The following is a 14,235-nucleotide window of genomic DNA, read 5'->3' as shown; positions in this document are numbered from 1 at the left end:
CTATTATTATTTACATTTATCTATAGGACTGATAGGGCATTTTCTGCTTATTTTGTTAGAAGTGCCTCAAACACAAGCCTCATTTTAAAATCAGAAAACAGGCAAAATTTTAAGTGATGTTAACAAATCAGAATAACATCAAAAGAGTATCTGAAGTGTGCATGCAAACAAAAGCTTATGCCCAGAATTAAACTTGGTTGGTCTTAAGCGTGCCGCTGGACTCAAACTTTGTTCTATTGATTCAGACCAACACGGCTACACACCTGAACCTACTAACAGATTAAAATACACAATCTGCTTCATAGTAGTTCAGTTATCTCTCAACACAGGATTAGTCTTAGGCACAGTACTGACTCTAATGAACTATCCAAGGCTAGAGATACACACAAACACTCTTCACTTACAGTATATTAGTCTGGTAATATCTGTTACTGTGGAATTTCAGACTTTTGTAGTCTACATCTTTGCATTTCACGGGTGTGTTTTAATATTACAAAGCAAGAGTATATGCTGAGGATCTCTTAACTATACTATACTATGAATCTGAATATAAAGCCTGAAGTAAAATAATGGCTTGGTAGATCTGCAGAAGTCACTGTAGCAGTCTTCAGAAGAATCTCAGCTAACAGCTCACATGAACTATCCATCTAAAACTGCTCAGTGTGTAGTTTTTAAAATTTTCTTCACCTCTACTTCAGGACAATTCACTTCTGTAGCCTTGGAGCACATAGATACATGTTGTGCCATTCCTCCTGTCACTTCAGCTTAACCAGGAATAACTAGTGACAACAAATGAGAAGAATATTGATAAGTGACATAAACATTAGAAGGATATGAATTCACATTCTACAAACCACACATACTTAAAATGTGTGTGTGTGTGTGTGTGTTGGAAGGGGGAGGAAGTGTCTGCCTCATCAAGATCCAGACCACTGCTACTGTGATCACAAAACCATGGCTACTAGTATGTAATAAAATTTAACTAAATCATAGTTGGCATTCTTGATTATAGGCTTAGGCAAACATGTGATTATAGGCTGTTGAATCTGCTCTGACATAAAGTTCAGTATCTCATTTTATGGTATGGTATTAAATTGTATGTTAAGATCTGCTGTTGGGATCTGCCTTTTGAAACAAAATGTCTTGCTTTCTCTGCTCTGAACAATGGTTTAGGGTCTTTTGAATATGACAAGAACCATATAAATGCAGAAGGCTGTAGATAGTTCCCAGTCCCCAATTCCTTATTTGATTCAAATGCATTTCCAAGACATATTTTAGCTCTAATCTCACAACTCCCCAGTTGTAGCTATTTTCCCACCAGAAAAAGCACATCTACATCACCTCTGGCTACTTGCAAATCTGAAGCTTACATGCCTAACAATCCAACAACAGTTTAGAATACCTGTGTCTGACTTGTAAGCTAAGCACAAATAGTATAACTACTTAGCACATCCCCTCATCATACTTTTGATCCAGAGGATAATTCTGACAGATTCAAAGTGTTTCATATTTACAATGGAATTTTTTTAACACAATATTCAACTCAACAAACACCATGGCACAAACCATCAGTACAGTCTTATCATTATCAACCAGTCCTTTATATCCAGGGCTCTGAAAGCTGCTCTGATTATGGGAACAAATACCCAAGAGGCATCTTATGCTGAAGGCAGACAGTATTCCTTTTCCACAGCACACAAATATTACTCAGCAGTAAAACCCACTTGATTCAATATCTCAGTCGCAATTAACAACATAGTTCTATGCACAGTTAATCCAGTCATAATTCATTGTAATGAATGAGAGGAGTATGGAATAACTTTGTGTAGGATCGCAATGTGTTAAATAGGGCTCCAGGATCATTATGAAGTTTGGCTGCTGTTTAAAGCCCCCATTCTCTACTGCCTCTTATAAACAAGTTAGGTAAGGTTGGAGCTGGTCATGTTTCAAAGACAACAGAAAAGAAATCCTTACTTATATTGATTCAGTTTGTTGACAGCCCACCTTTCTTGCTAAGGCACAAAGGTCAAGGATGCAGCTTCGTAAGGCCCTATCTCAGTCTGAGATTCGGGAAACTCAACCGTGTGCGCTTGCACAATTGCACCAAAGTCACTCTTGTCAAGAAGCCATTCCAGAGGGAGAGCCGGGCTTGTCTGTTGCATCCAAATAAGACAGGAAGCCCAGAGACATTTTCGAGAACAGCAAAAGAAGAATAAGATTATGCTGATTTTCAAAGCACCCCCAAACTTGTCACATTCTGTGTTTCCTTCAGCCCCAAGCACCCCTCACCACTGAACTATTCCCCTTCTCTTATGCGTGTGCGAAAAGTACCTCCTGCCTTATTTTACACCTCCCAAGCGAGCACTTACATCAGAAAGGCACAGTTCTTACCTTGTGAAATGGGGGGCACTGGGGGGAACTGGGAAGAAAGCAGGTCTCAATCCAAGCAAGATTCCTGGGGCAGGGGTCCCACGACGGGTCAGGTATGCCAGGTGACTCCCGAATTTGCCCCACAGGGAACTGCACCCGGCACTTTACTCCTCCGCTGTGTTGTCAACTGTAAAAAAGAAGCCGTTCGGTCTCTATAGCTACTTCCCGCGAGATTTCCTATTCCTAACCCCAAGCAACCTTCCTCCTCCTCCTCCTCCGCGAGGTTTTATTAGTCTTCTTTCCACCTCGCAGACCCGCCGAGCACGTGACGCCACTCCTGACGTCACGGAGCCGTCCTGTCAAACGTGCCCCCCCCCCAAGAAATACGCACTTTTCACATTCGTTTTCTATTTTTAATACTATCCTTCAAAACAAAACCGGTCCCCTGCTCCTTTGCGCTATGCCATCCCTTTTGAGCCCGTTGCTAGGTGACGCAGCCAACCCGCGCGCCCGCCAGAGGGGCGACGTCTCTCAGCCCGCCCCGCCCCCTCGAACACCGCCCCCACCTTGGAAAACGGTATTTTATTTTGGCAGTCATTAACGTCACGTCAAAAAAAACACACACACACAAATCTGTGAAGGCACGGAACGTGAAAATATTCTCAACCACCTTTCCGCTAAATAACGGAAAACAAGATGGCCGCGTGGGAGGCTTTTTTTTTTTTTTTCCTCCTTTCAAACCTGCGGGAAGCCGGCCCCTTTCCTCGCCCAGCATGCTTTGCGCTTTTCTAACGAATTTCATTTCGAGTTTGGCGTTTGGGCGCCATTTTCGAGTGTAGAAGCCGCCAAGGCTGCAGGCAGGAAGCGGGGCTTTCGAGCGCTCTCGTCGCCGCCACTCCGAGGCTCGCCCGGCCCCGCGCTCCCGCTCCCTAGAGTTGCTGGTTGCGGAGGGAAGTGTCCTTTGCAGCGGCCCGGTAAGGAGATCGGTGGACTGCGGGTTTCTGCTTTTGCCTGCGGAGAGATTTGAGACGCTTTCCTCCCACTGGTGAGACCGGTGGGGGAGACTTTTTCTTCGTGGCCATTAAGCGCTAATCCGCGGGGGGGACGGAATATTGATTCGGATTACAGTCCCTCCAAAATGTGCTCCGTGGGGGGTGGAAAAGGCGGCAGTCTTGGTTTCTGCTTCAGCTGGCCGCCTTTCCATCTTGCCCCTGCCTCCCTTGGAGGGCGTTGGGAAGGGTGGGAAGCTGCGTTGGCTGGCCATCTCAGTGGCCAGCGATGAAACACCCAAGTCAGCTCCCTCGTCATGGGTCTTTGCATAGTTTTTTATTAGTAGGATGATTTGGGGGAGGCTGTCAGCGTTGGGTTATTCCCCCCACCCCACCCCATAAAAATAATTGTTGTGACCTTAATTTTCAGCCAGTTGAGCGGTGAAGTACTGCTTTTTTAAAAAAATATAACGTTCACGGATTTTTGCTCTGGCAGTTATGTCCTGTGAAGAGGCACGCGCACGTCAAACTCTGGTGGGGGGCGGGGGGGGGGAGAGAGGGTTCCGCTAAATTCTTGAAAATGCCGGCTTAAAAAAAAAAACCGTTCTGCTTTTAGTGCACAGCAGAGACTTGATTTCGCGATCCTGACCTGATGAGTGATATTTGGCAATAGGTCTGCAAGTGCTTTTAGCAAAACATCGCTAATTTGACCCCCTTGACTGGATGTCAACTATGAAGGGGAAAGGGGGGGTGGGTGGGTAGGAGGTGATGGATTTACAGTCATTAAGTAAAAGCCTGTTTCGTTTAGGAGAGAGCTTAATTTTTCCCTCTATAATAATTCTGAAATAATTGGCAGAAAAGCAAAACGTTTGTTGCTTTTCAAGCCTATCTGTTTTTAACTTTTAAAGGCAAACATTAGTCTTTTCCTTTGGAATCTTTTTGGTCCTTTCCTTTGGATTCCTCTGGAGGCTGCAAACGTGATTGAAACAGACCCATTCCAATAATTTTGTAACGTTGACTTTTAAAACGTGCTGTTAATAGTTCAGTTCAGTTTATTGCATATAGTGCAAAGCATTTCGCTTACTGGATGTAGTGACAGACTTTTTTTTTACCTGATGTCAAACATTCGGCAAGATCTTTCTAAGAATAATTTTAAAAACCTTGATCAGTTAGACGTTAGCTAACATCCTTAAGCTCAGCTCATTAGCTTCTCAGATCTCACAGTTTAGATTCTAACCCCTTAAATGTGGTTTCCTTTTCATCCTTTTTTCTTAATACTGTTTTTATATATCAAGCTATGGCATTTCATGTTGAATTATTTTCTGATCAGGCATTAATTTTAAAATGTTAAAAACTATGTCTCTTTAGTTGGTTACAGTTACCTTTCAAAATTAAAATACTGCCCTGGCACACTGATTTTTTAAAATTTGGATTGTTTCATGGTCTGAAGCATAAATGAAATTAATTCCAAAAATTCAAGTCAGTTAAAATTACCTATGTATTTCTGGGTGTCATATTCATTGTGCACCTGACACTACCAGTTAAGTATTGAGGTACATATTTTTGTTAGTTTTTAACAACATAGGACAAGTATGATTGAGGTTTCCATTTTTAACTTGCAAAATTGTGTTACAACGTACCTGTCATGATAGCTTGCCAAATTACAAAGGTCATCTGAATTTTGGCTTAATATTAGACACTGGGCATAAAGTAGTATGTTCAGTGTTTAGGTCAACGGGGTTTTCTTGTTTGTATTAGCAAAGAAGATACGGTCCTTATGTAGTTTGGTTCTTTGGAATTGAAACAGCCAGCAGAAATCATGCCAAGGAAAAGAACTAAAATATCTACGGCAGCCCATCACGGGGGCAATGAGTCCTTGGAGGAGTCCTCCAATGATGGGGAAGCTGAAAAAGAAGCCAGAGTACACATCACAGAAGTACTTCAGCAAGGTCAGTCGCTTTTCATATATATTTGGCTTACAAACTTGGCTGCAAAGGTACTCGATTTGTTAAGGCAGCCTAGTTTTACTCTGTAGAGGGGTCTTATTAGTTGTAAGAGTCCTGTGTGAAAATGGCTTCAGAGGCAGTGTCTATTTCAGACCAAGAAAAGCCCAATTGTACCAGTTTACTCTGTAAAGGTTGATGTGTTGGTTGAAAATGCTTTGTGTGAAAATGGCGTCAAAGACAGTGTCTTTATTTCAAACAAGCCAACATTACTTATTTTTGGTGTTCAGTCCATATAGCTTACATTATGCCAGAACAGCAACCAATGATTTAAACAGATATAATTTTGAGGTGGTGTGAGAGTAGCTACTTGTGGTTTATGTGTTCTTTGGCAATTACTGCTTATATCACAAGCATGTTTGAACTGTACATTTTGTACTGAAAAATGTCTGCATAATGTAGGCAAAAGGAAGCATGATACACTTGTTGAGAAGAGATGTAGATTTTTATTGGTAAGAGGATTAATTTCTGGAAAGTAATATCAGATGTTCAAAGAACGTATCTCAAGGAGTTAAAAAGAAAAAAAACCTGTTCTGACTCCAGTTGAAATTTAAGTGGCTAGCCTTTTTTTGTGACAAACTTCCTGTCTTTGAGGAATAGTGCTGGTGCTGTCATTAGAGCTTGCAGGGCATTGTGCAGCAGACCACCTCCTTAACAGTGTACGTAAGCTCTGAGCATGTCTGAGAAAGCAAGATCGTAGGAAGGTTTGTCTGTTTTCTTGGATTTATGTATGTAGAATTTATTGGAACAGCATATCATATTGAAAAGACTTGGGCTGGTTTTAGAATACAGCTCATTAAACGTAGACTGCCTACTACTAAATAGAGGAAATGTATTTTAGACTTGCTTCGGGGTAATTTAGCCAGTGTGTAGAAATGTATTTGCTGTTTTGTAGTAATGCTTGTGTAAGAAAAGATTCTTAGATTCTGCTGGTTTTGATGATAAACGAGACGTTTAAGATTGCTGTGGTCATCAAGTGAGTGATTCTGACTGTTTTTGGCTATCTCAAGCAGTGTCAAATGGAGTAGTTGACAATCGAAGTTTAGAAGAGATTTTGAGCAGCATCTCTCCTCCCCCACCTCCAGCAATGACCAATGAAGCTGGAGCTCCGCGTCTCATGATAACTCACATTGTAAACCAGAACTTCAAATCTTATGCTGGGGAGCAAATTCTAGGACCATTTCATAAGGTATCTTTGCATTTTAAGTGATTTCTAGGTTGAGGTAAGACTATTCTGACTTTGCTGGCTTAAAATAAGTGAAAACTACATGTAGTGAACTGGCATGGGTGTAAAGTGAAATGAGTTAGGATTACTATTGTCTGTAGTTTCCTTTTCGAGATCTTGCTTTCTGTGGAATTTATACAACTGGGTAAAATCTTTTTCTATTATGTATTTGACCAGCTGAGTAATAATAGATGACTAAATTACACAATATAAGTTTGCTTAATTTGAAGCATTTTGATGCCAACTATAATCATTTCTCTAAAAAAAATTGGGTACACTTTATTTTGTATAGTTTATAGGATAACACTTTAGAAATTTGAGCTAACTGCATGTGTCTTTGAATAGCTTGTACTTTTTACCCTTGGCTGTAAAAACTAAGCTTTCCAGTAGTTCACAATTTCCTGCACTAGGTGTAACAGTATTTTAAACTGTCTCCAAAGCAATGAAGCATAATTGCTTGTAACTGTTAAACTTGAGTGATTTCTTTTTTCTGTTATATAGCGTTTTTCATGTATTATTGGACCAAATGGCAGTGGAAAGTCCAATGTAATTGATTCCATGCTCTTTGTGTTTGGTTATCGGGCACAAAAAATAAGATCCAAAAAGCTTTCAGTACTGATTCATAATTCTGATGAACATAAGGATATTCAGAGTTGCACTGTAGAAGTTCATTTTCAAAAGATCACTGACAAGGTATGTTTCATTTCATTAAAGCTGCGGGAGACTTCAACACCTTTGATGCCCTATCAACTGTTATATTTTGTGTACCTGATTGATTTCAGGTAGATATTAAAATGAGGAAAATATTGAGCATTTTTAGTGTTTTATTTTAAAATGTTGATGTTGATGTTGATAACTGAAAGGAATACGATATATTTAACGTTTTAACTTGCATTAATGGTAATAAGTAAATATTTCAACTTAAATATCTGTACAAACTTTTCCTATTAAATATATGTGAGCTAGGTACACATATAATAAACACACAGGATTAATGTTGAAATAAAGGTTTTCTATGGTTCTTGCTAGTAAGAGGGATATATGTGTCTATTTAAACTACAAAACTATTGTGAAATGTCTTTTTTAAAAATCGTTCTACCAGTCAATATGTATTAGTTTAATTTTTTGAAATATTTAGGTATGGTTTTAATAGTAATTACAGACCTACAGACACTGCATCATATTTTGAGTTAGATTATTTATAAGCCTTGTTAATCACATTTGAATCTATGTTCAGGACCATTTACCTTTTATTTTCTAGAAAGACTGTGCTTTTGTAAAATGTTAATATAATGGAGGGTAGACCAAATGTGCTTGGCTAAATAAAATAATTTCAATTATGGAATGAACAACTTAGAGTTTGGGTAAAAGTCTTTTATCTGCATAATATTGGGGGAAAGAAGAAATCTGTAGACACTACTGATATACTTGTTAGATGTGTACTTTCTCAGTTACCATGATAGGGGGTGTCTTCTGAGTGGAAAGAAATTCAGTATTAATTTTTAAAAATACTACAAATTTTCTAAATAGATATACATTTAAAATATGATTAAATTTCTGTTAAACAAGTCCAGTCACTCATAGCTAATAAGTTTATTAAATTATTTAAATTTGTCTCTGGTAGGGTATTAATTATTGGACAAATTAAACCCTTAAATTTGGTTTTGAATCTATTTTGTTAATTTGTGTTAACATTTTTGGGAGGAAAAATAGTATTTTATTTTTTTCTGAGAGATAACAAAATATTCTGTGAAGCTTGGCAAAAGTTACTTAAGTCAGGCTTAGTTAAATACATATTTAAATTGAGTGGTTTTTTAGTTAATTATGTAGGTTTCTACTTTTTTCATTTTTTGAAAATATATAACACAAATATTCTAATGTTTTGCTCTACAACACAGATGTATGAAAAGACAATTATGTGAGTATTTGCTTGGGAGTAAATCCCATTGAACTCCAATGAGTTTTTTCCAAATGAACATGCATATGATGGGGCTGTTTGTTGGACAATTGTAGTCTTCTCTTAGAAAGATTAGACAATCTGAGGAGTGGCTCCATGCTGTCAATATATGGCAATAAAATACTTGCATAACTAATATGGTGCATATGTTATTGAACTTACTGTAGGTTTCAGAGGAAGTGTGAGCTAGGGTATAATAGCATTTGTGAGACTAAAACTAGTTCACTTGAAAACTGGGGAACTCTGTGGCTTATTTTTTTTTCTGGTTTTGTTTTCCTTCAAAACAGGAAGGGGATGATTATGAAGTCATTCCCAACAGCAATTTCTGTGTCTCCAGAACAGCCTACAAAGATAATTCTTCAGTATACCATATAACTGGGAAGAAAGCAACGTTTAAGGATGTTGGGGTTCTGCTTCGAAGTCATGGGATTGACCTGGATCATAATAGGTTCTTAATTTTACAGGTAATCCTTTGAATTTTGCTTTAATTTGTTACTAAACAAAATTTTCCTTTACTAAATCTGTCCAGGTATTGCGGTGAGCCTTTTGCTTGGAAACCTTAAGGTACCCTAGCAGCACATCATGAATTGTATGTCATAGTAAATGTGCAAGTCATTATTTGCTGCTTTAGAATTTTAAGGAAGACAATCACTTGAAGTTTTTCATTAAAGTTGCCTAGTTCTGCATTGGGGATAGGCAAGTGAGTAGAACAACTGTTATACTTGTTCCGCCCTAGCAGCACGTAAATATTGGTGTAGTAATGATAATCTTAACACCAATATTATTGTGCTGCTTAAGCGTGGCAGGGCTTAAGCAACACTGTTACTTTTCTGTTATATATGGTGGTAATGTCTGTACATTTAAAGTATAGAATTAAATAAATGATTGTAATAAACATTGCCTTGCACTTTTGACATATTATCTTGCTTCAGATGTGTGGCCAGATATGGAACCACTAAATGTACAAATTTACACTTTTTGTATAATATTTTCACAACTGTAGAATATAGGGTCTAATATTATAAGACATTTTCAACGTTCCCATAGTTCATACTGAGTGCTGAAAGTTTCATATGTGAAACTAACAACTTCTTTTCTTTGAAGAAAACATAAATGTAATTTGATATGTACTAATGTTAAGTTTGTTTCATGATAGGGGTCCAAACACTACACTAAACATCTACAAAAGACTCATGTGGGGAAAACGTTTGCTGAAACGGAGTACAAATTATATTCAGTTAAATGTATTAATACTGACAAACTGTAAAATGGCCCTTACTTTAAACTGTGTGTGGTGACTATTTTAAAACAAGTGAAATGACTGACTTCACTTTTAAATGCTGGAATTTATGTTAAAACCTGAAGGCTATTATATCGTCACAAGGAAACTATAGATCTGCTAAAAACAGAGAGCTGTGTGATAAACAACACATATCATTCCCCTAAACTGTGCCTGTATCATAAGAAGGCTTTGGGAATAAACTCTGACAAAGCACAAGGACCTTTAGGGAAGAGGCCAAGAAGTCCTCTTACATGTGCCAAACTACTTGTGCAGTGACAAGGTGCCCTTTGAATTATAGCTTATAGCTGGGCCTGTAAGCACTGTTCTCTGGAATCACCTACCATAGGCTTGTACATATTCAAATACTGTGAGTAACTTGGCTTTCTTTTGTTAATGATGCTTCCCGCTATTTACCAAATGCATGCAAGGTATCAGATTTCTTTAACTTCATTAAGGCTTCTGAAAATCGTAGTATTAAGAATATGGCTACTACCTGAATACATACATTCAAATATTTCAATGTCTGATTGTTGCTTATTCGGGAGTCTTTATTTTAAAAAAAATTCATTTCACTTATTCACTCAAATATTGAAAATGATGATGACATTTCCTGTAATTGAAATAATTACAGCTTCTCAAATCTTCAAAATATAAGGAAGATCGTCTTGATACTAAAATTTTAAGAAATAAATGACTTTATAACATCTACTGCATTACCTGATTGCATAAATGTTAGGTTTCGTAATGGGAAAAGGAGTATAAAGCATACTAGAAAGGGATTCACATAAAAATGCCCCAGGCTAAATAATATATATATATAGTTTCCATGGGAATTATGCCAAAGTTTATACAGAATTATAATATAAGTTTTAAGTGACCAGCCCTACCCTAAGTAGAATTTACCTGTGGCATCTCAAATAATGGGCTTGGCAAGCCACATTTGTAGAAGGAATTGTATTTTCCTTGGGCAAGAAGCTAATTGAGATATTGCTTATATTTGGTTTGGTAACTCAGATAAGATCACTGCTATTTTCAAGCTATTCTCTATTGTTTTAAACTTAGCTAGGTTTTGCTACTCAAAAGTTTTAAAATGTGTAACTAAATGCATGAGGAAACTGGATCGATTCTCTATGAAACCTGCTTTATGGTGTCATTCATACACTGGAAGGCAGGTGGATTAATTTTAATGAAAGAAATTTAAATCACCAAGGAAAAGAACACACTTTAAAACAGGCTTTTGATTTGTACTTCAGATGAGTTCTAAACAAATGTTCATATTAACTGTTATACATAACTAAATAAGTTCATGTACAATTAAGTAGTGATTTTAGAGTATCTAGACTAGAGGGGCATAATTTGTTTAAATACTCAATTTATAGATGTATTAGCTATTAAAAAGGACAGGATATTTTATTTAAGAACTTACTCTTTGTTCATGATCAGTTGTAGTAACTAAAAATTAATGACTGAATCAAAAAATTTTTAGTGTATTTCATTGAAGAAAATTTGAACATCTGTCCAAAGTTGTTTCTGAAGAGCTACAACAAAACTGAGCAAGTAGATTTACTTTCAGGCTGAATGTCCAAAGTTCATTTGTATTTCTTGCCTACTAGAAAGCTGCTCTAGTGAGTTCCCTGACCTCATACTTGGGGGATGTATTAGAAAAACTTGTAACAGATGTAGACTACTTGATGCACAACACTTACAATTATTTCATGCCTATAAAGAATACATGATCTATAGAATAGCCTGAAAGAAGATGGCATCTCTAGAAACTTGTGACTGGTTCCCTAAACCTGTTATGACTTGCTAGTTGTTGGGCGCCCAATGTCAAGGCCAACCCATTTTGAATGGAATCCAAAGAGATGCATATGGAAAGAGCTTCAGCTATCTGTGTAAGGGTTGCTAGCCATACTTTCCAGCTGTAGCCTGTAATATGCCTAGACTGAAACTTATGCAGGAGTATCCCCTCCCATCTTCAGGGCAGCCTTCTAATAGTAGGGGATGGGAGGATAGACAGGGAGGGACAAGGACTCCCTTTATATAGACTTCTTGAATACCAGCCAAGTTACATCTATCATTTAAATTTAGAATATCTTAACAACATTTTGAGAGTTTTTCCCATGGTTCCTTTATATAGAATAACAGCTTTTAAGACAATGTATTGTGTTGTGTGTGTTAGTAATAGATTTGTTTTCAAGAAATTGTGTGATTTGTTGCGACATGTATTTAGAATTCATTAACCAGACCAGTTTTAAAAGATCAGCTTGCAGTAAATGAAATTTAAAAAAAAATTCTAATTAACTTTTATGAACCCTGTTTGGGAGGAAAATTTTAAATCAGCAGTTTAAGTTTTTGTTAAACTCAACTTTTTGGCGAAAATCACAAATAATGGAAAATGAGTTAAAATTGACTTGTGTTTTTGAAAAAAAATTTCCTTGGGAACTTTGAAGTTACATTTAATGTGGGTTTCATGAAAAAGTAATTTTGAAACTCAGCATTTTGCATCCCTGTACCTGTCAGGTAGAAGAGCTAAGCATGTTTTAAGTTTTTTCCCATTCAAATAGAGCTTAAATTTTGATTTTTGTGTATGTGTCTCAACCTATTAATGAATATCATCACTATCACTATATATTGCATATAAATTTAGCTCCTGTAGTAGAATGCCTATGTTTCATACTTTTAATCTAGTTTAATGTTTCAATATAATATTAATCAAATTTAAATTGAAAGTACTTTTAAGATATTAAATTGATGAGCAAAACTGATTTTGAACATGTTGTGGCTCTTAGAATCAAAGTGATTTTTTTTTTGGTGAAGATGAAGTATGAAGGTTGTGGGCGTGGCTTGGCCTAATATTCAAAGACTGTAGGATAATTACACAAGGAAATCATCTGTAGAGATTATCTGTACAAAACCGACTCTCAAGTAATGGACAGATTTCTTTCTGAGGAGCCCCAAGTTTAGAAATAATAATCTACTACAGTCAAGCAGTCAAACTGTCAAACTAACAAATACTTAGTTATATACAGTTAATTAGTTATATACAGTTAGTGTGACATTGTTAAATGTTACTTAGTAAAATGCTATTCCTTATACTGTTATGGTACTTTTAATCTTATGAACATAACAATATAGATACTGTTTATTCACTATCTAATTCTATTAACATGTAGTAACAGTTTGAGTGATACTGGTTTCTTTTACTTTAAAAGCCTATGAGGAATCTGACTTGTTCAGAGTATTCTGGCTTGGTAAATTAAATAAAATAAGATTCTGCCCTAGTAACTTAATTGAAGATGTAGTGCATTTAAGTCTGAGTTTCTAGACTGCCTGAAAATAATGATTAAGCTAGTCTGATTCTTTAGGACTTATTCTGCTTATATATGGTTTACCCCCAGTCCAAATACAAAAGGTAAATTATAGTAGTCCACAAATATTTCCAATTAAAATTCAATCCAGAAATGTAGAACAGTATTTCCCCTAATTTTATTGGTTTTATTTTTTAATGATTTTAGATGATTTGGTAGGTTGCAATACTGTTATACATTCAGTAATATAAAAAGTTAGAATGCTTTGGTGGCTGAAACTGGTACATAATAGTCACAAATCTAGTGAAAGAGGATATGTCACATTTAATGAAAAACTATAAATGAGTCTAAAATGAAATTTTCTGCTTGGAGAATATGTAGTAGAATAGATTGATGTGCATCACATCTGTCCACAAAAAGATGATTGATTTTAAAATAGTTATCTAATTTCTACTTCATGTTTATCTTCATGAAAAAGAATATACAATTTATTATAAATAGCCATTTAAAATGTTGTTTTGAGCTTTCGCCTGTGTATTTTCAGCAATTATATCAGTGGTAGAAAATGTACACAATACAGTACTTTAGTTAACAGATAACCTAGTTTGACTTTTAGGGGAGGAAACCCAAGCCAGCCGGGAGGGCTGCAAATTCAGTTAAAGCTCTAGCACTAGGGAAACAGATATTTAATCTTTCCTCATACTCTTGCCGGATTTAAATTACCTTGCCCTTTAAAAAAATGCTATTTGCCCCTTCAAAATATTCACTAGCCTTGCACATCCTCCAGTTGCTTTTTTAATACAAAATTTCCACACTTCGTTTGGTTCAGTCAATTAAGCAGTGTTAGGATGGTAAAATCACAAATTGCATTTTATTTTAAAACTAGGCCTGTTTTGATCCCTAAGTGCTTGGAATTTTCTAAAAGCAAAAATGGTGGTGCTGTATTGAAATCTTTCCAAGATAGAATATAAATTTTGGTTAGGTAGGTGTAAACATCTAATTTGAGAATTAATGTATTTGTGGCATTTGGGTAGCTAGCACACACACATCAGGAGTTTAAAAAAAAATCTCCCAAACAGAATGATCCACTGAGCTGGA

The 14,235-nt window shown here is 36.5% G+C and overlaps 2 protein-coding genes across 11 annotated transcripts in view; one reads left to right on the top strand and one right to left on the bottom strand.

The window, feature by feature from the left end:
• The window catches only part of IFT80 (intraflagellar transport 80), a 75,686-nt gene extending 72,622 nt beyond the window's left edge, over positions 1 to 3,064 (bottom strand). The window contains exons 1-3 of one of the 5 annotated variants that reach the window (XM_077348565.1): positions 2,392 to 2,739; positions 2,005 to 2,153; positions 688 to 779 (exon numbers count right to left, since the gene is read on the bottom strand). The gene's annotated coding sequence lies outside the window, so the exon portion shown is untranslated. Of the gene's footprint in view, positions 1 to 687; positions 780 to 2,004; positions 2,154 to 2,391; positions 2,740 to 2,761; positions 2,878 to 2,936 lie in introns of those variants that run through there. The other 4 variants (XM_077348564.1, XM_077348562.1, XM_077348563.1 and 1 more) reach the window with 4 other exon arrangements.
• A 94-nt stretch (positions 3,065 to 3,158) lies between these two features.
• SMC4 (structural maintenance of chromosomes 4) overlaps positions 3,159 to 14,235 on the top strand; it is a 44,689-nt gene continuing 33,612 nt past the window's right edge. The window contains exons 1-5 of one of the 6 annotated variants that reach the window (XM_077348559.1): positions 3,159 to 3,344; positions 5,118 to 5,308; positions 6,376 to 6,551; positions 7,089 to 7,280; positions 8,832 to 9,008. In XM_077348559.1, coding sequence (XP_077204674.1) covers positions 5,179 to 5,308; positions 6,376 to 6,551; positions 7,089 to 7,280; positions 8,832 to 9,008 — 675 coding nt within the window. In that variant the 5' untranslated portion in view covers positions 3,159 to 3,344; positions 5,118 to 5,178. Of the gene's footprint in view, positions 3,345 to 3,398; positions 3,416 to 5,117; positions 5,309 to 6,051; positions 6,067 to 6,372; positions 6,552 to 7,088; positions 7,281 to 8,831; positions 9,009 to 14,235 lie in introns of those variants that run through there. The other 5 variants (XM_077348555.1, XM_077348558.1, XM_077348554.1 and 2 more) reach the window with 5 other exon arrangements.

Source organism: Paroedura picta, chromosome 8 (assembly GCF_049243985.1).
Source record: "Paroedura picta isolate Pp20150507F chromosome 8, Ppicta_v3.0, whole genome shotgun sequence".
Lineage (NCBI taxonomy): Eukaryota > Metazoa > Chordata > Lepidosauria > Squamata > Gekkonidae > Paroedura > Paroedura picta.
This window is presented reverse-complemented; position numbering and strand designations above follow the sequence as displayed.